General features: G+C 44.6%; 1 protein-coding gene across 1 annotated transcript in view; it reads left to right on the top strand.

Moving 5' to 3' along the window:
* The first annotated feature begins 9686 nt into the window (after positions 1 to 9686).
* ADSS2 (adenylosuccinate synthase 2) overlaps positions 9687 to 27827 on the top strand; it is a 35741-nt gene continuing 17600 nt past the window's right edge. Inside the window, exon 1 of the mRNA XM_056852359.1 lies at positions 9687 to 9857. Within this exon, the coding sequence (XP_056708337.1) occupies positions 9687 to 9857 (171 nt within the window). The remainder of the gene's footprint in view (positions 9858 to 27827) is intronic.

The raw sequence follows: 27827 nt of genomic DNA, 5'->3' as shown, positions 1-27827 counted from the left end.
ATCCCACGACACTTGATGATGAAGAGAAATATGTACAAAGAATTTACTGGGACATTGAAGAAGAATGGAATAAGATTCTCCTGGATCTTCCCACAGGGACTCACTTTTACCTACAAAGAGGTCAGATTTACTATCTCTTCACAGGAGGAGGTAAAAAACTTTTTGAAGAATTATGAAAAAGATCTAGCTGGCCTTAACCAGGAGCCACAACATCAACAAGAAGAGGAGAAAAAGGAGTTGGCCTCGACATCTGGACAAAAAAGACAGGACATCAAAAATAACAGAAGTGTTGGAAAAACAAAAATTCACAGCAAGAACAAAACTAAAAGGAAACATGCAGTTTATGGGTGATAGAGAGAAACAGAGGGCTAAACAGGGATTTAAATGATGACTAGGGAATTTGTATTTACTGATCTAATCCTTTTACCTTAAGAACGGTTTTGAAATAAAATCTGTTACTATATATGAAATCAATAATAAACATGTACTAATTGTAAATGAATAATTTAGAATTAACTTAGTAATCAAGCTTGGTGTATTTTTCTGGATTAGAACTTCTTTGCAAAAGAATAGATAAATTTATAGCAAGATGGAGGAAGGTGAGGGGGAAGTCTCTTAGTTGAATATCTTTTCATTAATAGATGAATATGCTTTTCGATGACGCTGTTAAAGTTTTTTATTGTATGATTTATGACATGAATGTGTTGTTGAAAAGTACCAGACAGTAAAATATTTTAAAAATAATAAAAATTTTATGGAAAAAAAACATTATCGTTCTCCAGGAGTCCTGCCTTGACATAATACATTTGGTTGAATAATAACAATGTTTTAGCAATTTTTGTTAGTGCTCCACTGTCTTGTTTGTTTTGCTGATGAAGTAGTTAATGTGCCAGATACAGTAGAATCAGGTCACATATAACCAGCTCTTGAGTTTGTGTGCTTTTCCTCCCACAGCCCTTGTGCACTGCAATTGATCCCCTCCCTGTTTAGAAGGAAATCTTGATTTGATAGTGGTTTGCAATTCTGGTTTGGAAAACAAATTATAATTTGTCAGTTTGGACATTAATAGCAAACTGCCCTTTGCCTACGCACAGAAAGGGAAGGACAGAAACAGATCACGTGGGAAAAGAAGGAAGGAGTGCGCAATCCTGAAGTTTAGATCAAAAAGCTAAGTAGTGGTATTGCTGTTATGTCCAAAGTAGGTCCAGTTCTCTGCACAAATACAGGGAGTTCAGAACACAACATGGTTACTGAAAACCCCATCGAAGCTCAGGAGAATCTCAATGAAAAATCTCACTGCACTGAACTAATTCTGGAGCAGAAGCTAGTAGTTCTTCCAGTTATGAAGTAATTGCTTTTAAATTTAGCCCTGATATTTCAGCAATCATATGAGACTGAATGCAAAATTTAAGTCTGCTCACCTAACTTCATTCATATCAATCAGAATATAAAGGCACCTAGCTTCCTCTGAATTGCTCCTGGAAACTTCAAAACAATTCCCAGTATGTCATCTATATGCCAATACGGGGTCACCATAAGTCAGATGTGACTCGATGGCAAAGAAAAAAAATGTTATACCAACTCAGCTACCAAAATAAATAAATAAAAAAATCAGGGGGATTAGTGCACTACTAGGAGAAATAGATCAAAATACTAGTTTTGAATGTTAAGTACTTACTGTAGTGCTTGTCGTGAACAGAATATAGTCTTCTATAGAAGTTCTATATCTGAAAAAAATACAATGCATAGACTTAAAAAATGAAAAGGATTCTTGCAGAATCAAACTGGGTGCATTGTGCATTGCACACTACTTCTATACTAAGATAAGTAAAATTTCCAGAAATTTTGAAGTTGTTGGGAAAAGAGGCATGGGGATAGGGAAAAAACTTACATATATGCAACACTTAATTTCTTATCAAGCCTAAATTTACTTTAAGGCATCCACAACACCTCACCTCCTTAAATCATCATCTCAGGGTCTTCTACAGGTGCCTAGCCTGCAAATTGCCCACCTGTCAACCACCTGGGCAAGGACATGTTTGGTGGCCGCCCCTGCTCATGGGAATCAGTTCCCCTGGGAAATTTGTGCCATGTGGGATCTTCCAGCATTCCATAGGGCATGTCAGGCTGCTTTGTTTCGTGTGGCCTTTGGCTAATGTTACAAAACTGGGAGCTGGCCAGTTGTTTTAATTTCTCCATCAATGTTTTAGTTGGTTTTATTGTTCTGATTAGTGTATTTAAATTTGTATTGTATTTGTATTTATTGTATTTTTAAACGTAAGCCACCACAAGTCCCCTGTGGGGAGAGGGTCAGGGTATAAATAAAATAAATAAAATACATAAATTATAACTTGGTTAGTATATAAAATTGTGCGTAACAGCATACTTACAAGATTGAAACATATAAGTACCTTACGGAGCAATCTCCAAAGGGCAAGTAAGCATATTGTGGAGATGTGTTTGTGTGTTATCTGCTGTCAAGTCTCTTCTGACCTATGGCATCCTATCACTTAATGGCCTCCAAAACATCCTATCATTGACAGACTTGCTCAGGAATAAAGAACCATGTGAAGAATGCTGTCACCCTGTGAGGGAAGACCAGCCACTGGCTTGCCCCCTTGTTCTTATTGATTCCACCACCTCAGATAAAATTCAGACCCTTGCTCTCTCGTGGCATTGCCCAAGGCCAATGCCACAGGGGAGTATCACTTTAGCATGCCAAGTAGCCAAGGCAGGTGGGCTAAGGAAACATGCCCTCTCTATTTAAACAGCTTTATTTCTACAAGGCACAAACTCAGGGTGCTTCAAGACAGATCTAGGTGCACTAAGCGAAATAAAAAGAAAGTTACTAACTAGGTCCTTACAATCCATGACGTATCTGGTCTGGGTTAGTTGCATGATGCCCCCCTCCCTAGGTGTATCTGCAAACATCTTTAGCATCATTCCCTCGGTTTTCCTTCACTGCCACTGTATGCAGCGTAGTCAGTCCCAATGGACCGGCCAACAGCTCCCTCAACGAATCCCCAAAGGAAAGGCTCTCCTTTTCAAACGCCTCCTGTGGACTCCCAAGGTCTCAGCCAATCTGGGTGCCTGGTCTTGGGGCTCAAGCCTGCCAGAACCTGGACTCTCCAATCAAGAGGTGTTAACATATCAAAGAGCTGGTGTATTTGGTCTGTTGGTTGTAAAGGATACTTTCCCCCCATTCTCCCAGTCAGAGATGCCAGTGGGCCCTTCCTTTGCCATAACTATCACAGCATCTCTTGCCCTACTGCCTCCCATCCACAACATCAGGTCTTGTGAAGGCCGTGGCTCTCTTTATTAAGACAATCCATCTCATGTTGGGTCTTCCTCTTTTCATAGCATTATTGTCTTTCCCAATGAGTCTTACTTTTGCACGAGATGACCCAGTTTGTTTATTTTAGCTTCTAGGGAGAATTCATACTTGATCTGATCTAGAACCCACTTATTTGTCTTTTTGGTGGTCCATGGTATCTGTAAAACTCTCCTCCAACACCACATTTCAAATGAATACATTTTCTTCCTGTCAGTTTTTTTTTCTTGTCACATCCACACTGTTGCCCAAATCAGTCTACACATATCAGGGCCATAACATGCAAAGGTGCCCCCTTGCTAGCATGAGGCAAACACATGTATTTTGGGTACTTTAAAATTCTCGGGATCTTAAGCCTGTGTACATCAATGTCCAGATTCAGATCAACATTAGGAAAAACAAGGAGAAAAAGACTCTTAAAACAGAAGGGGTTTCATTTTACAAACAGAAAAGAAACCAAATTAATCTATACAACTAGAAAAACGGCAATGAAAATTATGGAAAGGAAAAAGCAATGCAGTATATGACACACAAAAATTTTCCCTGGAAAAGCTGCCTACCTACTGGGGAATAAAAGTAAAAGGGGGGAAACAAGACATTCAAGCCTGCTCCTGGAGAGAAGCCTGCCCCCCCAATACCTACTCTGTCTATTGTCTCAAAAATCCCACCGCCTCAACAGTTGCTTATCAGTAAGCATGAGCATTTGTGATAAGGATGGGGCAACAAAGAGGCTGGCAGTACATTAGCATGCCATCAGCACTATACCATATCAATGTAATCTACTGCAAGAGGAGGACAGAAGGAGCTCAACTATAATCTAGAATGAGTGTCACACATACCACTCCAACGTGTGTTCCTACTGACCAAGGTGTTTTATGCACGGTTGCTTAACCCTCCTTTATTTCCTGTTTCAGCCAGGATCAAATTTTTGGGAATGCACGTTACCTCATTCCTTGGAAGCTCAATGCTGCTTCAACGCAAAATGAACCCGGCTTTTCCCATTCCTCTTCTGGACTGAGTCAAACCATTCTTCCTAGCTCATTGCAGAGCCACAGAGCGAGCATACACCTTTCTCAGGTTGAGCTGAGCCCCACCCTTTTCCAAACCCTTCTTCAAGGCAGCCAAACAGGGGAAGCACAGAAGATTGGCTTCTCTCACAGCCAATCACGAAGCAGTGTGTAAAGAGGCAGGGATTCAAGTGCTTCCTGCTACCTCGGAGCTTTTTCTGAGCAAAAGAAAAGCTTTTTTAAAACGAGGCTTGGATTCCCCCCCCCTTCTTTCAGATTGCTCCGTTTTTTGTTCTTAAAATGCTTTTTTATGCGTCAGTTGGGTCCGGGGGGAAGGAAGTCTTCTCTCAGGGTGACTTGCGAAGTCAGCCAATTACAGAGCAGCATTTAAAGGGGTGGGGCTTGATTTGAGCTTGGGAGACTGCTTTTCTGTATTCATGCCTCCATTAGCACACAGTTTCGTCCCTGATCATTCCAGCCAATGCACACAGTTTCCCCCAACCCGGGTTACATTGATCCTGGCTGAAACGGGGAATAAAGGAGGTTAAAGCGACCATGCATAAATGACCCAAATGTTTATGCCTATTGGCTTGGAAGGTCCAGAACCCCATGGAGCAGCCCCAGAAGACAGCACAAACTGTTCCAACGCAGCTCTCTACTAAGGATGGATGTAAGGTCAATGGTCCTCCAATGGGGCACTCTACCCTGGAGGAACTGCCAAGGCAGATGGGAGAATGCAGACCCTGCCAGAGCACCATATACCACCCTTTGGAGCTCACTTTCTCTGTGCTATTGCTTAGGGGCATGACTCATTATTGTTCTTGTATCTATCTGGACTCTGCAGGTAGCCATCAAACAGAGGAGAAGCCAGGAAGCAATTGCTTCCCAATACTGTGCCAAGCTTACATTATTTATTTATGGCATTTATATCCGCCCTTCTCTGTAATGGGAACCCAAACTACTTCACACTGTTCTCCTCTCCTCTAATTTATCCTCACAACTGTTCGATATTAGGCCCATAGATAGTGTGATTATGGTCAGGTTACAGTAATTCAGTGCACACAAATAAACAGACAAGAGTCTTTCCTTCTTTTAGAATAAAAACTTTATCTAAAAGGAAAGGGTAAACTGGGATAAAAACAAATACAATCCTTACTACCTAAACTAGTTTCCTATAAACTTGCTAGATTTCTCTAGCAGGAATCTAAAAGCTTAATGGTGACCTTCTCTGCTCCTGGGAGAGCAGAGGTGATCCATGCAGCTTCTCTTCCTGGCTTAAACAAAGGATTGCAGGTACTCCTAAAACATTCTACGTGACCCAGGGACATGTGGTCAGGGGCGATTTGCTGACTAATTCACTAGAGGTCGCAATGACATGACATTATATTCCTGAGTCTGTCTAAACATCAATACAAACAATTAACTCTTTGCTCTGACATAAATGGAACTCGCATTATATTCCCAACACTAACCACTACACCATATGTGACCAACAGATTAGGGCTGTTGATTCGGTTCGGCCCTAACTGAAAATCAGCCGAATTTCCCCTGATTCGGTGGTTTTTAGTTCGGGAGGAACCAAACTCAAAACTGGCGGGCAACTGGGGGGGCCGAATTCAGCGAGTTCGGGAGTTCGCGAATAAATTCGGCAAATTCGGGGCCGTCAGTAAGCAGCATAACCGTCAGTAAGCAGCATTCTCCTCCCCCGGCCAATCGGTGGCCGAGCTGGGTCTTCTTCTGGCCAATCAGTCAGGATTGAGTACTGGAGGAATCAGCTGATGTGCGGCCCGGCCAGGGAGAGAGAGAGAGCGAGCGAAATCCTCGTGTGTGTGTGGGGTGCTTGTGCACATTCGCTCCTTTCTGTGGCTGCAGGGGGTGTATTTTTTGGGGTACAGACACAAAACTTTCAGTGGAGCTTCAGATGAAGCTTCTTAAGATACCCCCAAGTTTTGTAAACATTGGGTCAGGGGGTCCCGAGATATGGGCTCCCCCCTTTTTCTTTCCATGGCTGCAGGGGGCGCATTTTTTGGGGTACAGAACCAAAACTTTCACTGGAGCTTCAGATGAAGCTTCTTAAGATACCCCCCATGTTTTGTAAACATTGGGTCAGGGGGTCTCGAGATATGGGCTCTCCCCCTTTTTCCATTTATGTGGCTGCAGGGGGCGCTTTTTTGGGGATATAGCCCCCAAACTTTTAGCATAGCTTCAGACAATTATTCTTAAGATACTACCCAAGTTTTGTAAAGATGGGTTCAGTGGGGGCAGAAATATCGCCTCCCCCCTTTTCTCTTTCCATGGCTGCAGGGGGCGCATTTTTTGGGGTGCAGATCCCAAACTTTGAGCGGAGTTTCAGACCAGTGTTCTTAAGATACCCCCCAAGTTTTGTGAACATTGGGTCAGGGGGTCCCGAGATATGGGCTTTCCCCTTTCCCCTTTTCCCTATTGGGATGAATGGATCAGCCGATCCTGTGCATCTTCTCCAGAGCAAAACGTTCCGTGCCTAATTGGAATAATCTTGGATTACCAGCCCCTCTTGATGGAACAGAAGACAGCCACAGTAAGACCCCTTTGGGGGCTTTAATCTATAATTTTTCTCCTGTGTATGTGTGTGTGTGTGGGGGAAAGCAGAGTCTGTGTGTGTGTGGGGAGGGAGCAGTTTCTGTGGGTGGGGGGGAAGCCAAAGGGGGCTTTCGGCGGTTCTGCCTGGGGTGTGTGTTCCCCCTCGAGTCTCTCGCTCCCTGGTTTGAGGGGGGTGGTTTCAGTTGTGTGTTGCAAAGGTGTTGTTTAACAAGGTTGTGTTGTTTTGCAGTTGTTTTGCAGTTGCTTTCTCAGCTGTTGTCGGGGCTGGGAGCTTTGTGCGTGGGCGGCAAGCTCTGCTGAGAGATGCACATTAAGGGTGGGGGGGACCCCTTTCAGGGCCCATATCTCAGCCCCCCCTGACCCAATCTTTACAAAACTTGGAGAGTCTTTCAATAAACGTCCTTTGAAGCTCTGCCGAAAGTTTGGGACCTCTAACCCCAAAAATGCCCCCCCAGAGCCACGGAAAGGAGCGATTGTGTTTTTAATGGCTTTATTCGGCCGAATTTTTTTCTGAACTTTGAATTCCTGCCGAATTGAATGGATCCGAAGTGGGGGAGTTCGGACTTCGGCATATCCCGAATCTAAACGGGCTGAATTCGGCCGAATCCGAACTATACCGAATTTTTTTTAATTCAACAGCCCTACAACAGATGCCATTATCAGTGTGCATCCAGCTGCTCTGCTAAGGGACTGCCACCTATCTTGCTCTAGCCAAATGTTTGCACCAGATGTTTGACACAGTTGTCCCTCTCATGGGCCTGATGTGTTTGGAACAGTTCCACATGTGACTCTACAGAGGCATAAAAGGATTGTTCTACAGTTGTATCCGTGTGATTGCGACCCCCCCTTTGCTCTTAACTAAACTTAGCTACCTTCAGCACACAGCTCACATTTGGGATGAGGCTGAGCAGGTGGATGCCAATATGTGCATAGGTATGCGCTTTCAAGGTGGAAGAGAAGCGTTCCCCATATCACAGCTGGCATCTGGTAAGTCATGAACGGTGCATGAGGGAGAGGGCATGTATGCAGTGCAAAGGTTGCTGGGCAAATGGGAACAGGTGACAGATGTGAACCCTGACTGCAGCAGGGAGATGGTACATAGAAACTTGCCAATTATCATGAACAGTCCTTCCCACATGATTCAGTTTATAGGGCAAAACCTCAGCTATGCTTGAGATGCCATAAAGACTGCCTCAGGGGTTATTCCACCTGGGATTCAGAAGCCTGAAAGCAAATGTAGCCTTAGAGAGTTCTATGTTCATTTTCAAACCCTATAACTGATTTTTGATAGGAACCTGCAATAAGGTTCTGGACTTGTATACTATTTAAGCAGTACAAGCTGCAGTTCAACGTCAACTACCACCCTTAAGTTTGAAACCACCTGCAATCTTCATTAAAGTAAATATATTCATAGGATCGGGTGCTTTTGTTTAGTACAGCGGTGGGGAACATCAGGCCCGGGGCAGTTTAAGGCCCGCAAAATCATTTGGTCTGGCCCTTTGTGGGGTCCTGGCAGATCTGTAGCTCAGAAGGATCTAAGATTGGCGATCCGCCCCCTCCTGTGGGCAGGAATAGCTTCTATTCAAGGTGGATGTGAGTTGGTTTTGCCGAGAAAAGGAACCTTTCCCCCCCTTGCAGAAGAGTCGTTAGCTGTGGAGCTGCTAGGACCGCCCAAGAAACTGTGTTAACCCTTTCCCACCCAGGCTGTGGAGAAACATCTTCCCTCTGTACTACAAGAGGGTTGGGGGCGGAAGTGGCGACAATGGAGGGGTTAAAGGGGGCAGAGCCAGAATGCGCAGGGTGGGGGGCAAGTAAAGTTGACAATTTTGTATGGCCCACGAATGATGTTATAAATATCCAAATGGCCCTTGGCGGGAAAAAAAGGTTCCCCACCACTGGTTTAGCTGAAAGCGCCTTTAGGACAGCAGCCCATTTCTAAGCATGTTTACTACCAGGGAATAGAGCGAGGCTTGCTCAAGGGAGCAAATTAGGACCATCTGCAGACTATCAACAAACATTCAACCCGCTCCTAGCCTCAAAGCTCAGACTGCTTAGCCCTTAGACGTTTAAAGCCCCAAAGACTTCCCCTTTAATTCTAAACAACAGCCCTCTGCATGATGGCTATTCCCCCGCCTCTCCTCTCTTATCAGGCAGCCCCCCCCCCCACTCTCATCCTTCACCTCCACACAGCCCGGCAGCCGTTCAGCCACAGGGATAGCAATAGGATCCCAGCGCCCCCAAGCGGGGACGAAAGGCGCGCCATCCGCCTCGCCCAGCGAGCGCTCCCCAACCGCCATCGGCAACCGCCGCCGTCACGCGCTCTAACAAAACAAAAGGTTCCTCAGCCAATAGCCGCGCAAAGGAGCAGCCTCCGGCGAGCGCGATTGCTCAGTCCGCACGGAACGACCCGCCCTCTCCCACCGGGTAAGCCGCTCCTTCGCCCGCGGCTTTTTTGTTTTTTTTTTTAAATCGGCGCGTTCCGAAGCTTGCCGCACGGTGCCCTGGGAAATGTAGTCCCGCGCGGAAAAACCAGGAGGCGGCGAGCATTTCCATTCTATGCAGATCAGGGGTGGGTCTACGGGCCGGCTGAGGAGGAGAATGTTGCTCCGAGGCCGGTAGGCGGCGAGAGCAGCTGTACGCGGCAGCAGCAGCAGCATCCCCCGCATGGGAGGAAGAAGCCGTTGCCGGCGGACCCGGGCGCGCCGCTTCCCCCTCCGCCTCCCGCATGTGTCCTGAGAGCGAGAGGGAAACCTCCGCCTGCGGGAGCCATGTCTGAAAACGGCTCCTCCTCGGCCGCCCCCATCCCCAACGGCGAGGCCGCCTCCCGGCACCCGGGCAACAAGGTGACCGTCGTCCTCGGGGCCCAGTGGGGCGACGAGGGCAAAGGGAAAGTGGTGGACCTGCTGGCGCAGGACGCGGACATCGTCTGCAGGTGCCAGGTGAGGAAGCGGTCGGGGCTCGGCCGGAGTCACCTTGAACCGCCCCGCCCCCCCCCCAATATCCCTGAGACAAATCCGCAGGGAAGGGAGGAGGGGGCGGCGGCGGAATGGCCCTTTCCCGTCCGTTGGTTTCTATAGCAACTGCCGCGCGCTTTTTAGGCCCTCCGTGAACCCGCCTTCGTGGGGCCGTTCATGCGCGGGAGGTTTTGCCGCTCTCCAGATGCCCGTTTGCCCCATCTGAATTCTCACAACTCTGCACGGGGGCTGGTTTTTGGCCATTTATTCCTGGGAGGCTTTGCCTTGGATTGGCCGCTCTATAGATGCGCATTTCCCCCCATCTGAATTCTCAAAGCTCCGCATGGGGGTGGGGGGGTGGGGGGCTTATTGTTGAGTTGTGAGCATTCGGATGGGGGGAAACGCGCATCTGGAGAGCGGCAACGCCAAGGCAAAGACGTGGGAGGGCCTGCCTTGGATTTGCCATTCTTTAGATGCACTTCCCCCCCCCCCATCCATATTCTCGCAACTCAACAATAAGCCCCCCCCCCATGCAGAGTTTTGAGCATTCGGATGGGGGAAAGGGTGCAAATAAAACAAGCCAAGTCATTAGCAAAACAAACACCAGGGGCCCCTTAGAGAAAGGACTTGTTTCTACACCCAGTAAAAGCTGGTGAGTTTGTGAAAACTTTTTTTAAGGCGGTGAGGGGAAAGGCGGAAGACAAACGGAAGGTATTAACGATGCACATCACCAACTTAGAGTTGCAAATGCCATTTATGCATGGGATGTTTTGCCTTGGATTTGCCGCTCTGTAGATGCGCGTTTTCCCCATCCGAATTCTCAAAACTCTGCATGGGGGGCTTATTGTTGAGTTTTGAGAATATTTCATGGGGGAAAAGTGCATCTATAGCAGTGATGGCGAACCTTTTAGAGACCGAGTGCCCAAACTGCAACCAATAACCCACTTATTTATCGCCGAGTGCCAATGCGGCAATTTAACCTGAATACCACCCCCAGAGGGGGCCCAGAGGGAGAGGCTAGGGTTGCCAAGTTCCTCTTCGCCATGAGTGGGAGGTTTTTGGGGTGGCACCTGAGGAGGGCGGGGTTTGGGGAAGGACTTCAGTGCCATAGAGTCCAATTGCCAAAGTGGCAATTTTTCCCAGGGGAACTGATCTCTATTGGTTGGAGATCACCTGTAATAGCAGATCTCCAGCTAGTACCTGGAGATTGGCAACTAGTTCCTTAGTGTTTTCTCTCTACATATCAAGACAAATGGAAAGGTGTTTGGAGGATAGCTTGTGGGCACTTCAAAGGTGGAATAGGACTGCACGCCCCTCCGCCCGCACAGACCCAGAGGGTGCCGGAGAAGCCGCTGGAGGGAAAGAAGGAAGGAAGGAAGGAAGGAAGGGAAGGGAGGGGGAAAGGGAAGGAAGGGAGGGAGAGAAAGAAAGAAAAAGAGAGAGAAAGGGAGAAAGAAATGGAGCAAGGGAGAGAAAGAAAAGGACAGAGGGAGACAGAAAAAGAAAGAGGCCATTTATGCATGGGAGGTTTTGCCTTGGATTTGCCACTCGGTGGGGCGCGGCGGCAGGCTTGTGAGAGGCGAGCAGGGTGGGGCAGAGGGCGCCTCCTTCGCACCCACCGACCAGCCATGCCCCTCCACCCGCACAGGCCCAGAGGGCGCCGGAGAAGCCGCCGGCCATGCCGAGTGTGAGCGCTCGGCTTCTGTTCCCCGCTCTCCCACCCGCCTGGCTGGCCGCGCACGCTCCAGCGGCGGCAATGGCGGCAGCTTCTGTGGGAGAGTCCGGGGGCCACCGCCAATCATGTCGGAGGTTCCCCACCCCTGGGCTACAGCCTCCCCCATCCGGGGTGGGGCAGAGCCGGAAAGGCCAGCGGCTTGGAGGAACCGTGCGTGCCGGCAGAAAGGGCTACGCGTGCCGGAAGTGGCACCCGTGCCATAGGTTCGCCAACACGGATCTATAGAGTAGCAAATCCAAGGCAGATGCCATTTATGCATGGGAGGCTTTGCCTTGCATTTGCCGCTCTGTAGATGCGCGTTTCCCCCATCCGAATGCTCAAAACTCTGCATTGGGGGCTTATTGTTGAGTTTTGAGAATGTGGATTGGGGGAAAGTGCATCTATAGAGTAGCAAATCCAAGGCAAGTGCCATTTATGCATGGGAGGTTTTGCCTTGGATTTGCCCCTCTGTAGATGTGCGTTTTCCCCATCCGAATGCTCAAAACTCTGCATTGGGGGCTTATTGTTGAGTTTTGAGAATATTTCATGGGGGGAAAAGTGCATCTATAGAGTAGCAAATCCAAGGCAGATGCCATTTATGCATGGGAGGCTTTGCCTTGCATTTGCCGCTCTGTAGATGCGCGTTTCCCCCATCCGAATGCTCAAAACTCTGCATTGGGGGCTTATTGTTGAGTTTTGAGAATGTGGATTGGGGGAAAGTGCATCTATAGAGTAGCAAATCCAAGGCAAGTGCCATTTATGCATGGGAGGTTTTGCCTTGGATTTGCCCCTCTGTAGATGTGCGTTTTCCCCATCCGAATGCTCAAAACTCTGCATTGGGGGCTTATTGTTGAGTTTTGAGAATATTTCATGGGGGGAAAAGTGCATCTATAGAGTAGCAAATCCAAGGCAAATGCCATTTATGCATGGGAGGTTTTGCCTTGGATTTGCCGCTCTGTAGATGCGCGTTTTCCCCATCCGAATTCTCAAAACTCTGCACGGGGGGGCTTATTGTTGAGTTGTGAGAATTCGGATGGGGAAAACGTGCATCTAAAGAGCGGCGAATCCAAGGCAGAAACAAAACAAAACCTCCCGTGCATAATTGGCCCTCGAGGCTCTCCGCCAAGCGATATCAGCGCCTCTTGCTTCCTTCTTCCTGCTTCCCCATGTCGCCGGCTCTCTCCAGCGTTGCCGGGAGGCTGAGCGGATGCCGAGTGAATCTGACGCATGGGAGGCTTGGCCTTGGGTTTGCCGCTCTCTAGATGCGCATTTCCTCCCCTCCACGTTCTCGAAACTCAACAATAAGCTCCCATGCAGAATTCTGAGAATTCAGACGGTGGGGGGAAAGTCTACAATAAGACATTTTGAGAATGAATGGGGAGAATGTGCGTCTGGAGAGCGGCAAACCCCAGGCAGAACCTCCCTTGCGTAAACGGGTCTTCCTCCCATCGCCGTGTTTTCTGGTGAAGCAAATGTACTGGAGCGGCTCTCCCCCCCCCCCCCGCCGCCGTTTCCCGCCTGGTGAGCTGTGTTGCCTTCGGCGCCCTGCAGTGCAGCATCGGCTGTCTTTTGCGCCTCCGGCGGGGACGTCTCATCGTGGCGGGTGAGCTTGTTGGGGGGGGGGGGCTGGAGGCCTCCGGCGAGGAGTTCTGTGGCTCCTTCTCCCAAGCGGCTTTCTTCTTTCTCCCAGCCTCATCCTGCGTTCAGGGGGGGGAGGGTGGGGAGAAGAAAGACGACGACCTAGGGGCCGTTGGTGCATGGGAGGTTTTGCCTTGGATTTGCCCCTCTCTAGGTGCACATTCCCCCCCCCCCCAATGCAAATTCTCAGCACTCAAAAATAAGCTCCCATGCAGAATTTCGAGAATTCAGATGGGGAAAACATGCATATCGAGAGCAGCAAATCCAAGGCAAAACCTCCCGTGCATAAGTGGCCCTGGTCGTTTGAATTAAGTTGGTGATGTGCATCGTTAATACCTTCCGTTTGTCCACCTTAAAAAAATGTTTTCACATACTCACGAGCTTTTACTGGGTGTAGAAACAAGTCCTTTCTCTAAGGGGCCCCTGGTGTTTGTTTTGCTAATGACTTGGCTTGTTTTATTTGCACCATTCGTGTCTGCTAATGATACTCTATAATAATAATGAAATCATGTAGGTCATATGGTATGATTCCAGATTTTCTTAAAAGTAATAACTATGCACTTGTTGTCTTGAATGGAGTTATTTAAACCAAGTCAGGCAGTCTGAAGATCATACAGTGTAGGGTTACAGACTTCAACAGGACTGTTTCCAAGCCTTTGGCTGGGATCCAAAGAGCAGTGTGTGTGATCAATCTCTTCCCATGCGTGCTCAAGGATTTTGATGATTTCGACTTCTGAAATTGGTGGTTTCAACTGTTGAAACCCCTCATACTCTATTGGATGCTGCTCCCAAGATTTTCCAGCTTTCGGGAACAATGTGAGAGGGTATAATAGGTTATGGCGGGAAGGGCCCTGTTGCAGATGTCAGTGCACAGTTCTTGATTTCTAGTCTTCATGCTTCCGGCATTTTTAAATTGGCAAAGGTTTTTAGATCTTAAGGACTGCAAAAAATAATAATCCCATGCTTAAAAAGGGATAGATGAGAAGATTTGTCATATCTGTACTGATTATTTAAAATCAAAATCAGTCTATATATTTATAATCTGATACATTTCACATAGCGTTAAAAGAGAGTATGTATGTAATTATGGATTTTGTCAGGGTTAGGCCCTGTTTCTTGTTTGTTTCTCAATCCCAAACACCTAGTTGGAAATGGATATTAGAAATGTATTTGAGATCAAGGTTTGATGGACATCACAGCATTTTGTGGATGTCAATTTAATTAAAATAGAACTTTCTAATACATTTTACTTTTGACAAAGGGATTTCTGCATAAAAAGCAAAATGGTTTTTTTTTTTAAATCATACCAATTGCCTACTATATCAAGTGTGTGTGTGTTTGGATAGTTTTAAATTATATATATACTTTTAGCTTATTTCATTATAAGTTAAGGTTTAAGAGTCAATTAAATATTTTTATTGAAAGACTGCAATTTATATTGAAAACAATACTGTTTTCATTGTGGAAATGAGAAACAATATGTGCAATTCAGCTTTTCACTAAGTCTCACAGTGCTATCCTAAGTAGAGTTGTACCCTGATAAGCCCATTAATTTAAATGGCCTCAGAAAGGTATAACTTGGTTTAGGGTAGCACTGCTGGTGCTTTCTTGCACAAAAACATATACTTTTAAGTATTGATATTGATACTCCATAGATACTACTGAGGAAAAATTAATTCCATTCTGAACAGGAACCATTACAAACACTAATTGAAAAATCCCTGAAATACAGGGGTCCTTTTTTAATGCTCCAAAAAATGTTCCAAGAATTATTTGGGTTACTTTGGTCTTAGCTGCAGTGAAGAGCAGCTCTCCAAAATCTTGGGCAGATAATAACTCTTTCCCAGATCTACTACCTGAGATCCTCTACCGTAAGAACCTAGATCCTTCTGATGTACTCTGCCATGAGCAATGCTTCTCTTTGGAGACTTTACTTTTTCAGGAATGGACTTTACTGAAGGTTCTGTTATTACTGGCTCTCAGAGGGTGGAGTATTAGCATAGGACCACATGTTGGTCTTGTCTGACTAGGTAATTGTGATGGTTTTCTTTAAGATACACTGGACAAGTTAATTCATTTTAGCTGATGATTTCATCTAGTTACATTATTGTGTTTTCATTTCATAATGTAATTTAATTGTATTATAATAACTCCATCCTTTTTAGACAATAAAGTTGCAGGTTATGGCTAAGAATCATAAAATGAGTTCAGAAAGCCCAAATTGGTTGTAGTCTTGTCCCTTAAACAGTAGCTCTCATACCATTGGCAAAATATTTTTGAAACTGAGGGGAGTTTGAAAATACTTCTGTGCTATGGCATTGGGGGTCAGCTGTTCAAAGAAAATGCTAACACAACCCCTTTGTGTGAGCCTAAGCAGGTATTTGGATTCCAGCCCATGTTTTATTTCCATCTGCTTTAAGGATAAACAGCCTGTTCCTACTCAAAAGCAAGTTTCACTTGGTTCAAAGAAATAGCCTAGTTTGTGTATGACTGCAGCTGTAAACCTAAACAGCAATATAGGAGAAGATTTGTACAGAGGTGCAAGCTGTTTACTTGGAGGATTTAGGGTGTATGTTCCATACAGTCTGTGGAGGGCTAAATCTGCCTGAATAAACCAGAATGAATGTAGGCAGGAATTAGTAAGTACAGAGTTTGAGCCAAAGGCTTGCAGAGTTTTACACATATCCATTGCTAAACATACATTATTATTATAACATCATGGGAGAGTGGATATTTTCATGATTTACATACATGTTGGATCAGGGATTTTTTTTTTAGTAGTGATGTGAAACTACGGTAGGTAAGAATGCATGGGCAGTTAAAATCCAAATTATTTGATTTATTTTACATCCTTTTTTTGGAACAAGGTGGCATACACAATATTCCCAAATGATGTCTCATCCAAACACTAACCAAACCCAGTCCTGCTTAGCTTTAGCAACATTTTTGCATTTTGTATCTTTGGACTGTGTCCTGGCAATAGTTTTCAATGGAGAAATGTTTACCATTTGCCTGTGATTACTTGTTTGAGATGAATACGTTTTTGGATTCATCAACCTTGTTTTAGGAGTGATGATGGGTGTTAAGTGCCATCAAGTCGCTTCCGACTCATGGCGACCCTATGAATCAATGTCCTCCAAAATATCCTGTCTTTGACAGCCTTGCTCAGATCTTGCAAATTGAGGACTGTGGCTTCCTTTATTGAGTCAATCCATCTCTTGTTGGGTCTTCCTCTTTTCCTGCTGCCCTCAACTTTTCCTAGCATGACTGTCTTTTCTAGTGACTCGTCTTCTCATAATGTGACCCAAATACGATAGCCTCAGTTTAGTCATTTTAGCTTCTAGAGTCAGTTCAGGCTTGATTTGATCTATAACCCACTGCTTTGTTTTTTTTTTTGGCAGTCCACGATATCCCTAACACTCTCTTCCAACACCACATTTCAAAGGAATCTACTTTTTTCCTATCCGCTTTCTTCAATGTCCAGCTTTCACACCCATACACACTCCTGAAGAGAACAGGAGTGATGACAGATCAGTTTTAAGTGATTACTGCCATGTAAGCTACCTCTTGGTTTAGCTTACTTTGTTAGATAGTAGATTGTGGCTGATCAAGTGGTAACTTACAAATTCTTGTTGAGATAACTATGATTCTGTAAGTCATCAGTACTAAAAATACCTTTTAGAACCGGTATACAAAGCATGGGAAACCCCCAAACAATGGGCCACATTTTCCAAAACTGAATATTGATGGTATCCAGAAGTCTGAAGGATTCTTCCATCCCTGAGCAGAGCAGAGCCTGAAAAACTGTATACCCTCTTCAATAGGGAAGTAAAATATTAAACATTTCAAATAAGAGTGGATATAATTTATTGCTGTAAATGTTTTCCAGGGCTTGAGGAAACTGTCAGTATTACCTGTGTATTCCAGAATAATTTGTGCCTGCAGAAACCTGTGTTTTATAGTGCTGATGTTAATCATTCACCCACAGACTGACACTGAAGCACATGAACATATTATTTTTTTTAACCAAGATCAGTAACCGCTGATAATATGCAAGACTATGTTTATGCGGAGTAGAATGTGAGTCTGTTAATGTTTAAATGATAAATTTAAATGTTTTAATGATAAATGATATAATTTGTAATAGTTTAAATGGTTGCTTTAGTAAATGTAATTTACATCCCAAATATGTTATGTGAATTGGAAATATTTGTACAACTCTGTAAGAATATTTAGATATAAACAGTATCTTCAAATGAGCGTACATTTCTTCTTACTCTCTGCAGCTTTTTTCCAGTGCTAAATACATTTTACTTGAAAGCAAATGTTACTGCTTTCAGAGTAACTTGATTTGCACATAAATATACTTAGGCTTTATGGTCAGTTCACTTATGTGCCTTTGTCACTAGATTTATCCTGAGGCTATTGTGCAAAAGTACATGTAGATGGGAAGTAGTGGAGCTGAAGTACTTCCCTACATGCAATTGCTACACTTCCTATGATTGCAGCAATATCACAATCATTAGGTTATTTTCCAGGTACAGATCTAACAAGTTATTTTGAAATTCATATATTTCCTGAACAGGCATGCATACCTAACTAACTGCATGCTAACTTAAATAAAATATATTGGTTAGATAATAAACTGAACCTTTATACAAAGCAAGCATATAGTCTAAAACCTTTGGTCACTCAGCTCACATACTTTTTGCAATACAACACTTGTTTCTGCTTAGGGACAAAAGACAGAAAAAATGTTTTGGGACACATGCAAGGATATTAAACAAGCTCACTTACATGTAGGCTAATTCTACAGTCCTATGCACTTTTTTTGGGGTACAAGTTTTTTTTGCACAAAGTAGTGTTTACTTCTGAGGCAACATGTGCAGTACTGGAATATGTATATTCAGAAGTAAGGACCAATAACTACTGAATACAGCAGCGTTTCCCCATGAGGTGGGAAAATGCTGTTTAGGTGATAGATACATAAACATAATCCAAAACTGAACATATTGCAGATTGTTGAGAGCATAAAATAAAAGTACAAGATCACTTGTATTTGCTCAGGGAGTAAGCCTGATATGATTCAGGATGGCATCTCCTGAAGGCCCATGCCTCTAATTTGCTAGTCCTGGTTCTGGTAGAAGGCTACAATAACAAATCTAAAATATGACTCATTGCTTATTGCTTAATCTTTTGAAGTCAGATTTTTTCTTTATGTTTATCTCTCTTTAATAGAAAACCAGTTTTTAAAAATATCTTTGATAGATGGTCATGTTTAAAGATTACATAGACTTTAACAATTTGCTTATATTCAGTGGCTACCATTTTTAGGTAAGTAATAACTCTCTCCTAACTTGGAGACTCCAGTTGGTACAGAATGCTGTAGCATGGTGATGTCTGGGAGCTAGATGTAGCAATCCTATTTCACCCGCTCTGCCTGCGGTGGTCAGGAAGTCTCCCGTGCTTCTCTCTTTCTGCATACTATGTAAAATGTAGTTGTCCCGGAGCGCATTTTTATAAAGATAAATAGACTGTGGGGAGCCCCATGGCGCAGAGTGGTAAGCTGCAATACTGCAGTCCAAGCTCTGCTCATGACGTGAGTTCGATCGCGACGGAAGTTGGTTTCAGGTAACCGGCTCAAGGTTGACTCAGCCTTCCATCCTTCTGAGGTCAGTAAAATGAGTACCCAGCTTGCTGGGGGTAAAGTATAGATGACTGGGGAAGGCAAAGGCAAACCACCCCATAAACATAGTCTGCCAAGTCACCCCATGGGTCCGTAATGACCCGGTGCTTGCACAGGGAACTATCTTTACCTAATGATGATAATATAACAAAAATGTTCTCCTCTGAGGCTCGGGCATCTTGTAGCTGTGGGTTATTGTCCACGCCCCATCTGGAGAGGCAGGACTAAAATGATTTCCTGCTGCCCCCTACCGGGACACTAACCCTCTGTTCCTCAGTCTTTTGTCCTGCCTAGTGGAGAGAGCAGTGATCTTCACAGCTCTGGGATTAGGTTTAGGTTTTAGAGGCTTTTAGTGTGTTTTTTCCCTCAATCCTTTCCTCTATCTCTTCCATTTACCTCCCCACCCTACCCTACCTACCCGGTGTCTTTTTCCCGACCTTCCTGGAGTCGTCCTCAGTCTTGTGTCGGGAAGAAGAGGGGGGGGGGAGAAAATGGCGGACGCCATTTTGAATAGAGAAGACGATCTTCTCTCGGAGAAAGATTACTCTCTGGGGCTGGTCCAATTCGCCCCTGGCAACAGCGCGCAGTCTAAGGACGGCGGGAGCGGACCCGCGCTGGCAACAGAGGAGAGCGGAGAGCTGCTGGAGACCCGGGAAGTCACCACACAGCCCAGGAATAAAAAGGCGCGAAAAACAGCCCCGACCCTTGCCAGTCTTAAACGCAGGAGACGCGGCAACGGGAAGTTTTCCGGCGCAGCGAGAGCCAGCGGGAAGGACCCGACTGCCTACTCGCGGAATCAGCCCTCCTCAGCAGCGACCTCGCCCGCGATTCTGGATCCCGTGGCAATGCAAGGTCTCCCGTCGGGAGGTGGTAACGTACCCTCCCCCCCGTGCGGAACAAGCAGAAAGGCAGCCTGCAGTACCTCTTCCCGCCTTTTCCTTAGGGCCTATAGGGGGCCACTTTATGCCTATGCAGCAGGCATCTGCCCATCAACCATTTTTTAATCCCTTTCCCACCTCAGAGGCGGCAACAGGGAGATTTTTAACCGCAGATCAGGCCAACGACATGGTTAATATAGCATTACAAAGGCAGTGGCAAGCCTTTCAGGCTTTTCAAATGCGCCTGCCCCAGTTTTCTGGCGGGGTTTCAGGATCCCCTTCCACTGCAGCTTCCCATTCCCGTTCCGTGGGGGAGGAGGGCAGTACATCTACCTCGGGGGGGACATCCAGAGGAGAGACATCCGCTTTATGGCCCACTAAAGCCGCCAGAAAGTCACAGTCACAGCAGATTTCTCAATCTGGCTCTGACTCCCCTAGCCATCAGGATATTCCTTCCTCTGACCAGGAGTCAGCAGGAGAAGAACGTGAGGAAGGGGAGTTCGACTCCGAGGACGAGACCCCTCGCCCTGATGACCAACAACCCAGGCTGTTCTCGGGGGAGGACTTCCAAGGGTTACTGGCAAAGGCTATGATTGCCCTGGATCTTAATGAGGAACAACAGTCCTCAGAGGAACCCAAGTCTAAATTCAAAGAGGGAGTAAAGGAGTGCTTTCCCAGAAGGAGAACTCAGTCCAATCTGGTTCCTTTCCCAGAGTTTTTCATTAGGGCCCTTACAGATGAGTGGGATATCCCCTCATCCAACAAGCAGGTTCCGGCCTACGTCAAAAAACACTATAGCCTGGCTCCCCATGCCATGCAGATGTTAAAAGTTCATGTAGTAGATGCTCCCGTGGCTGACCTTCAGACCCCTGGGTTGATCCCTGAGGATGGGGTAGGTTCCATCCGTGACCAGTTGGACAGGAAGACTGACCAGCTAGCAAGGAAGGCTCACGAGGCTTCGGCCCTAGCCATCCAGGCTAGCGCCACTACCTCCATTTTTGCGAGGGCTTCTTATTTGTGGGTCAAAAAGCTCCTACAACTGGTTCCAGCCGAGAACCGTAGGGTAGTCGGAGGCCTGGAAAGAGTGCTTAGCGCCATTACTCTCATGGCAGATGCATCCCTGGACACAATGTCTTTTACGGCCAGGGCCATGGCTTCCACCACGTCTATTAGAAGGGCTCTATGGCTCAGGGCTTGGCCGGCCGATTTCAGATCCAAAACCATCCTCATGTCATACCCCATCAAAGGGGGACGACTTTTCGGGGAAAAAATGGATGGGATTTTGATTGAAACTAGGGATAAGAAGCACGTGCTCCCGAGACAACTTCGGAAGGAGAATAGATCCTCTTCCTACCCGTCCTTTCGTTCTTCCAAGGTTCCTCCCAGATACTGGGCAGATTATAGAAAGGGCTCCTGGAACCAGAACAGCTCCTGGAATCAGAGCAGGTCCTTTCGGAAAGGGGGGAAGTTCCAGAGACAAGGCCACACTAGGTCTGACAAAGGGGACAAGTTTCCCAAAAACAACAATTCACAATGACGCCTCACTACTGAGAGTGGGGGGGGGAGACTTCAGGCTTTCAGTCACATTTGGGCCAAATCCAAACCGGATTCATGGGTATCCCAGATAATTTCTCAGGGATATCTCCTGGAGTTTTCTTCCCTGCCTCGGGATCGTTTCCTTTCTTCCTCTTTTCCTCTAAAGAAAGAAAAGAGGGCCAGAACCGCCAGAGCAATTCACCATCTGTTGCTCATAGGAGCCGTGGAGAAGGTCCCCAACCCGGAGAAAGGGATGGGGGTCTACTCCATATTCTTCACGGTTCCGAAGAAAAATGGGGACTGGAGGGCAAGCTGAAAATGCGGTGAAAGTTCATGCTGGCAAAAGGGAGTGTTCCCGAGGCAAAAGGGCTCAGGGAGTCAGCCCTTTCCCCAGGAATGCCCCCTTTGTTGCTGGCACGAGCCCTTGTGCCAAAAGTCAGCCCCTTCCTCAGGAATGCCCCCTTTGGTGCTGGCACGAGCCCTTGTGCCAGAGAAACGCTGATGTGGCAGCTGTGCTCGCGACTGCATGGCATTGCTGTGCGGCTCCCTGGTGCCCAGTTAGTGCCCACTTAACTGGCACAAGTGGCATTAATTTCAGCTCAGAGGTCATGCCAGCTCCTAAGGCCATTTAGGATTGCTCTGTTAATCATATCATGTTTAATACTTTATGCTTTGTTCCAGATTGCTGTAACCCAATATTGATTGCATTGAATTACATTGTGCAGTCTACCTTAAATTAGTGAGAAAGGCAGACTATAAGTAATAAAAATTATTCCTATGTAGTTCATATGTAGGAATTAATTTTTAAATGTTTCTTTTCTAAATTTAAATTTATTTTTCCAAATAGCAAGTTAAAACACAGATGAATATCTGCACCTGCCTCCTGATTTGAATGTCTATCAAGAACTCTAAAATTAGATGGATTAAGTTTCTTTTCCATAAATAAACATGTGGTTCAAACCTGCATTATATAGGTTACTGAGAGCACTATCAACCAGCAATAATCCTGTTTTTTTCACAATTGGTATGATGTAGTTCTGCTTTATGCTTTTCTATAATGTTGTATTAATATACTTTCAAATGCTAAAATACTAGAACCTGAGAGAGAATAATTGCCATCACCATATTCCACTAACTGTGAAATCATGTTTAGGTGAAATTTTCCAATGATGTGCCTTGATACCATGTTGTAGCATGCTTTGTAAAGCTCTTCAGGAGAAAAGAGAGAACACGTTTTTCCCTTAATCAGATTGTTGCTCTCATAATGCTAGTATGTGCAATATGGTCCAAATTCTGGGATAAGTCTCTGGTCAAACAGTCCTTCTAATACTCACTACTGTAAAGCATCACTATATTTTTTTTAATGGGGGGGTGCGAGAGGGAGGGTGGGGGGAAAGGCTCAGCGTGCCTGCCCGGACTGCTCCAGATGAGCCGCCAGGAGAGAGAGCGTGCAGATATCATGCTTGGTGTGCTGTTGAGAGAGTGTGTATGAGGCTTGGCACACCATTGAGGCAGAGAGAGTGAAAGTGAGGCTCGGCATGCTGTTCAGAGAGAGCGGTGTGAGTGAGTGAGCCAGCCTCAGTGAATTGTTGAGAGAGGGACAGAGGGTGGAAAGGAAGCCTGGGGTGCTGCTGAAGGGGACAGAGGGAGGGTGGGGGGAGCTTTTGCCCACCTAACTCTGCAAGTTTCTTGCAAGTCTCCACTTGTTTTATAATATTTGCTTTGATTGTTCTGAATACACTTTGTATATGATCAGAAACAAACATATTTGAGGCTTGGCTGGCTTCTTACAGCGGAATCCTTTGTAGAGTTAACCTAAACCCAATGGATTGACACTGGCATAACTCTGTTTTAGGATTGTACTATGAGAGAGCAATCCTAAGCATGTCTACTCGTATTCCTACTCAAGTTTAATCAATGGGACTTTCTCTCAGGAAAGTGATCATAGGTTTACACTTGTAGTGTTCTAAGAATTTCTGTTCTACCAAATATACCTTTTCCAGTATATGTTCTGTTCTACTAAATATGCCTTCTGCAACACCTTCTGCTGATGACATCTGCATCTTTAAAATAGGCCTCTCCTACCCATTTTTTAATCAGATACAGCTACAAGAAATTATGCGGTACTAATCTTTATAATATGGAGTGCTAGAAAGGAACACTATCTTGCAGCATTGTGTTAATTTGTTAAAATATTGTCTCATTTTCCACTTGACATATGTTTATTTAACTACTGTGTATGTTGACTAGTTAGAATATTTTAGGATTATCACCTGGCAGTCAGGGATTGCTCTCATGTTTCAAGCAAACAATCTGAGCCAGTTGCTGATTAAAAAACAACAACACTGGCTCTTGACTTGCAGTTCTTTCCACAAAGTCAAGATTTACTATAAGACATCATTATTTTCTTAGAATGGCATGATGAATACTTTAAAATGTGATAAGGGCAGCTCAGGTCCCCAAGGATTATGATTGCCATTTTGTAGTAGTCTTTGAGAAATTGGGTTCTCTTCATAATAAGGCCCGAGAGCTTGCTTGGCTATTCTTTTGCATGGAAAATTATCCTGATGTTGGCATACCCAGATCTGATTATTATCCCACCTGTCCTACAAGGAGCGTTCAAGGTGGCATACATGGTCTGTTCACCATCCTTGTAATAACTTTGTGAGACAAATTAGGTTGAAAACTGGTGATCGATCCATGATTGTTCAGTAAGCCATTCTGGCTAAATAGAGATTTGAACTTGAGTCTCCCTGATGTACAGTAAATCCAATTCTCTTGCCATCGCACTGTCTCACACATAAGAGAATATGATGATAGTTTCGAGACTGGATGTGGTGTCACATGTGCTCTTAGCTTTTAGGAATCTTGATAACTGATATATCCACAAATCAGGAGGCCAACGGCACCTTAAAAGACCAACAATATTTATTCTAGCATATGCTTTTGTGAGTCAGTTAATCTCATCAGATATATCCATAGTAAGATCACTATGGGTAGCTGTGTTAGCCTGTCACTAGCAGTAGAAAAGAGAAAGAGTCCAGTAGCACCTTAAAGACTAACAAAATTTCTGGCAGGGTATGAGCTTTTGTGAGCTACAGCTCACTTCAGATACCTTCTTCAGATATCCACAGTAAGTGTAGCTAACATTACCAGCGAGCACCTGCCAGCTGCAGTGCTGGAGGTGTGTATAATTGTCGTTTTAATGTCGATCTGGCTTTGATACATGGGAAGTCTTTTTTAATGATATTTCTACACGTGTTCTAACTCTGTACCACAGCATCTTTAATATATACAATGGCTGAAGGGGTTTTCGGTTTTTCTTGGCTGTCTTGTATACTTGTATAGCCACCCTTCCAAGTTAATGAGGTAAGCCCTTTACCCCAGTGATAGCTTTGAAAGGAAGGAGAACTTAGCCTTCCTTTTATCTCCAAAGTAATCATGGAGAGGAAGGATTTAGAGACAGTGTGTTGAAAGGTATGCTATCTCTGACTATATGTTTTAGTGGAGAAGTACTCAACCGAAAGACCCATCCCAATCCATGGGGTATTCTTGGAGGGTGGGCAGGAGGTTCACCTCTAGGATTTTGTTGCATACCTACAGGTAGCTGGCTCTGTCGCCCTTCCTATTTTGGTGTCCTGCGTACCAAGGACCCTTTTTACTAATAGGTGAAACCATACTACTGTAGATTGAAAACCCTTTTCAGACTTAGAGTGCCTGCATTGTTTACCCAGCTCCCAAAACTTCAGCAGAAAGACAGATTGCTAGATTAGGCTACCACAAGTAAGGACACTGGTCTGTAGTTTTCTTTGGATGAGCAATGTTGAAGAGACTTCACAAATGTTTATTGTAATTAATTTGCCAGAAATTTCCAGTTAATTCTTAAATATTTTTTCAAAAATAATGATGTGTTAATTGAATGTGCAATGGTATCTAATGAGCACTTGACATTCATGGTGGGTTAGAAGTGTTGTTGCAGAAGTCTCCAGGGCAGGCAATCTCTAATTTCTGAAACAGGGATATGTGAAAGCTTGAAAGCAGATCACCACTACTGAGTGATTCTTTTATTATTTATTTAAAACATTTTAGACTAGTGAACTAGACAAAGGGGGTGGGCTTGTGCTGACTTTGCTAAAGAAGTGAACTGGAATCTCAGTCTGAGAAACTGCTGACAGAAATGGGTGATGACTTTATAAGCAGGGAAAGCCAGCCTGTTAACCTGAATAAAATGAGCCAAATTTCTGGTACCATTTATGTGACACTTGGTGGAAACAAAATTTCCTGTTAAATTCTCCACACAAATGGAACTGGTAGTATGGTTCATTTTTGTGCCTGTGGCTTGCACAGAAATTTTAAAATGTGATGGTCAACTCAATTTAAAAATGCTTTTTGTAACAGCCAGACTAAAAAATGAATCATAGTGAATAAAAGTCTGTAGAAACCAAAACAAGCAAAACAAGTTTTTTAAAGGAAAAACACATCACATGGACATTTTCTGCTTATTGGGCTTCTGCGCCCAATTCATGGTGCTTGTACTGGCATTTTAAAGCCCCAAATGGCTTGGAGTCAGAATACCTTGCCAACTTACATATGAACCTACCCAACACTATATTTGGGTACCCCCACTATCTGAGGCTAGATGGGTGGCAACTTGAGAAAGAGCCACCTTGGCAGTGGCAACAAATCTATGGAATTTCAAATCCAGGAAGATTTCTGTTCTTGTCTATCATTGTCTTCTATCAGTGGGTGATAAATTTTCTGTTTCATTTGGGATTTCCTCACTGACATTCCTTGTTTCTGTGTTCTGTCTAGTTGTGTTCAATTGTTCTACCCATATGGATTTTGAAAGTTGTTTTTCTGTTTTGACTATTTGGTGTCTTGAGGGCCCTAAGTTGGGGGGCATAAAAAGTAATATACATGAATAAATGAAGCTACCTTATACTGAGGCAGACCATTGTTCTGTTAATCTCAGTATGGTCTTACATTTCTCTAAGACCAGTGTCATAATGCTCCCCATTGTTATTTCATGGCACCAGTTAACTTTTCCCCTGAAGCCGCTCTTCCCCAGAGCAAAGAGTCAGCCTTCACTTTCCTTACATTGGAGAAGAAGGTATTTCAGAAGAGCCTTTGTGTCTGCAGGGAGCATCTATTTGAAAACAGCTGCCTCCATCTTAGGAGGATGCTTGCTTTGGAACCTCCTAACATTTTTTAAATCTCTCAGCCTCCATGGCCATTTCATGATTGGTCTCTCACACCTCTATTGGCTACCATTTTGTCGGGGTTTTTTCCCATTGTTTTGAAAATTCCAAAAGTGTCCACAGGTACCGCAAAGTTGGGAGCCCCTGATCCCCAGCATTACCTAGCAGCTGTGTATTTCTTGCACAGTATTTCTCTGTATTTCTTGTATAGTTTGGTTCTTGATGAAATCCAATGCTTTAGGCTGATCCAGCCTTGAGGGGGGTTTAGACTAGATGGCCTGTATGGCCCCTTCCAACTCCATGATTCTATAATTCTACTATAGTGGTTAAATATTTGAACTAGGACTGGAGAGGCGGGGTTCAGATCCCCGCTCAACAATGAAGTTCACTGTGAGATATTGGGCTTGTGACTTATCTCATACCACACAGTGTTTGTTAAGGATAAAATGGAGAAGGAAAGTTCTAAGCTTTTGGGAGAAAGGGCAGGATTAAAAAAACTAATAGATGAACAAATATGATTTAATCGAGCTTTTCTGTGGTCTTAAAATTAATTTTGAAACACTGAAAAGCAAATATTTTCCAAACATATAAATCTGTATTACTGGTGTCTGTGTGGGTTGCTTATGCATCCTACAAGGAAATAATGTGGAGTACTGTACTATGACATTGTAGTCAAATTGGTCTTTCATGTGTTGGACTTTCTGCTAATTGGTTAACACACACACATAGTCTAGAGTTTTATACAAATCTTTATATGATGTGTGTTCATCTGTGTGCAGAAGAGCAACACAATGTAACTTTTAAAAGGTGTTTTTCTTTGTGTTTTAGCATTTGTTCATAGAGACAAACAAATCCATGAATTGCCTCCTTTGTGGATAAAATGAACAAAAGTTCTAAATTACTTGAGCAGGTGGATAACAGGTCAGCCCATGACCCATTTCTTTCTGGCTTCAGGCTAGGTTTTGGAATGGAAATAGCATTGATTGTTCTGGTTGACGATCACAGTTTGTCAATGGAGAGGGGCAGTGCCTCATTATTGATCCTTTTTTATTCATGTGCAGTCTTTGGTACAGTAAATAATTTGATTTTATTCAAGTGCTTGGGAAAGAGGGAGTTTCGATTGGATTTTTTGTCTGATCAAAGAATATGGTGATTTAAAGGAGCATCATGTTGTCAGAGTAACAAGAGAATTATTGGCAGTAGAGTTCTGAATAAACATGAGAAAGATGAAGTGTTAACAGTAGAAATCCATAAAGAAGAAAGATGCAGTAGTCAAAACTGGAGAACTAGACTTTTTATTTAGAG

Source organism: Euleptes europaea, chromosome 7 (assembly GCF_029931775.1).
Source record: "Euleptes europaea isolate rEulEur1 chromosome 7, rEulEur1.hap1, whole genome shotgun sequence".
Classification (NCBI taxonomy): Eukaryota; Metazoa; Chordata; class Lepidosauria; order Squamata; family Sphaerodactylidae; genus Euleptes; species Euleptes europaea.
The sequence above is the reverse complement of the archived record's forward strand: the minus strand, read 5'-3'. Positions and strand labels throughout refer to the sequence as shown.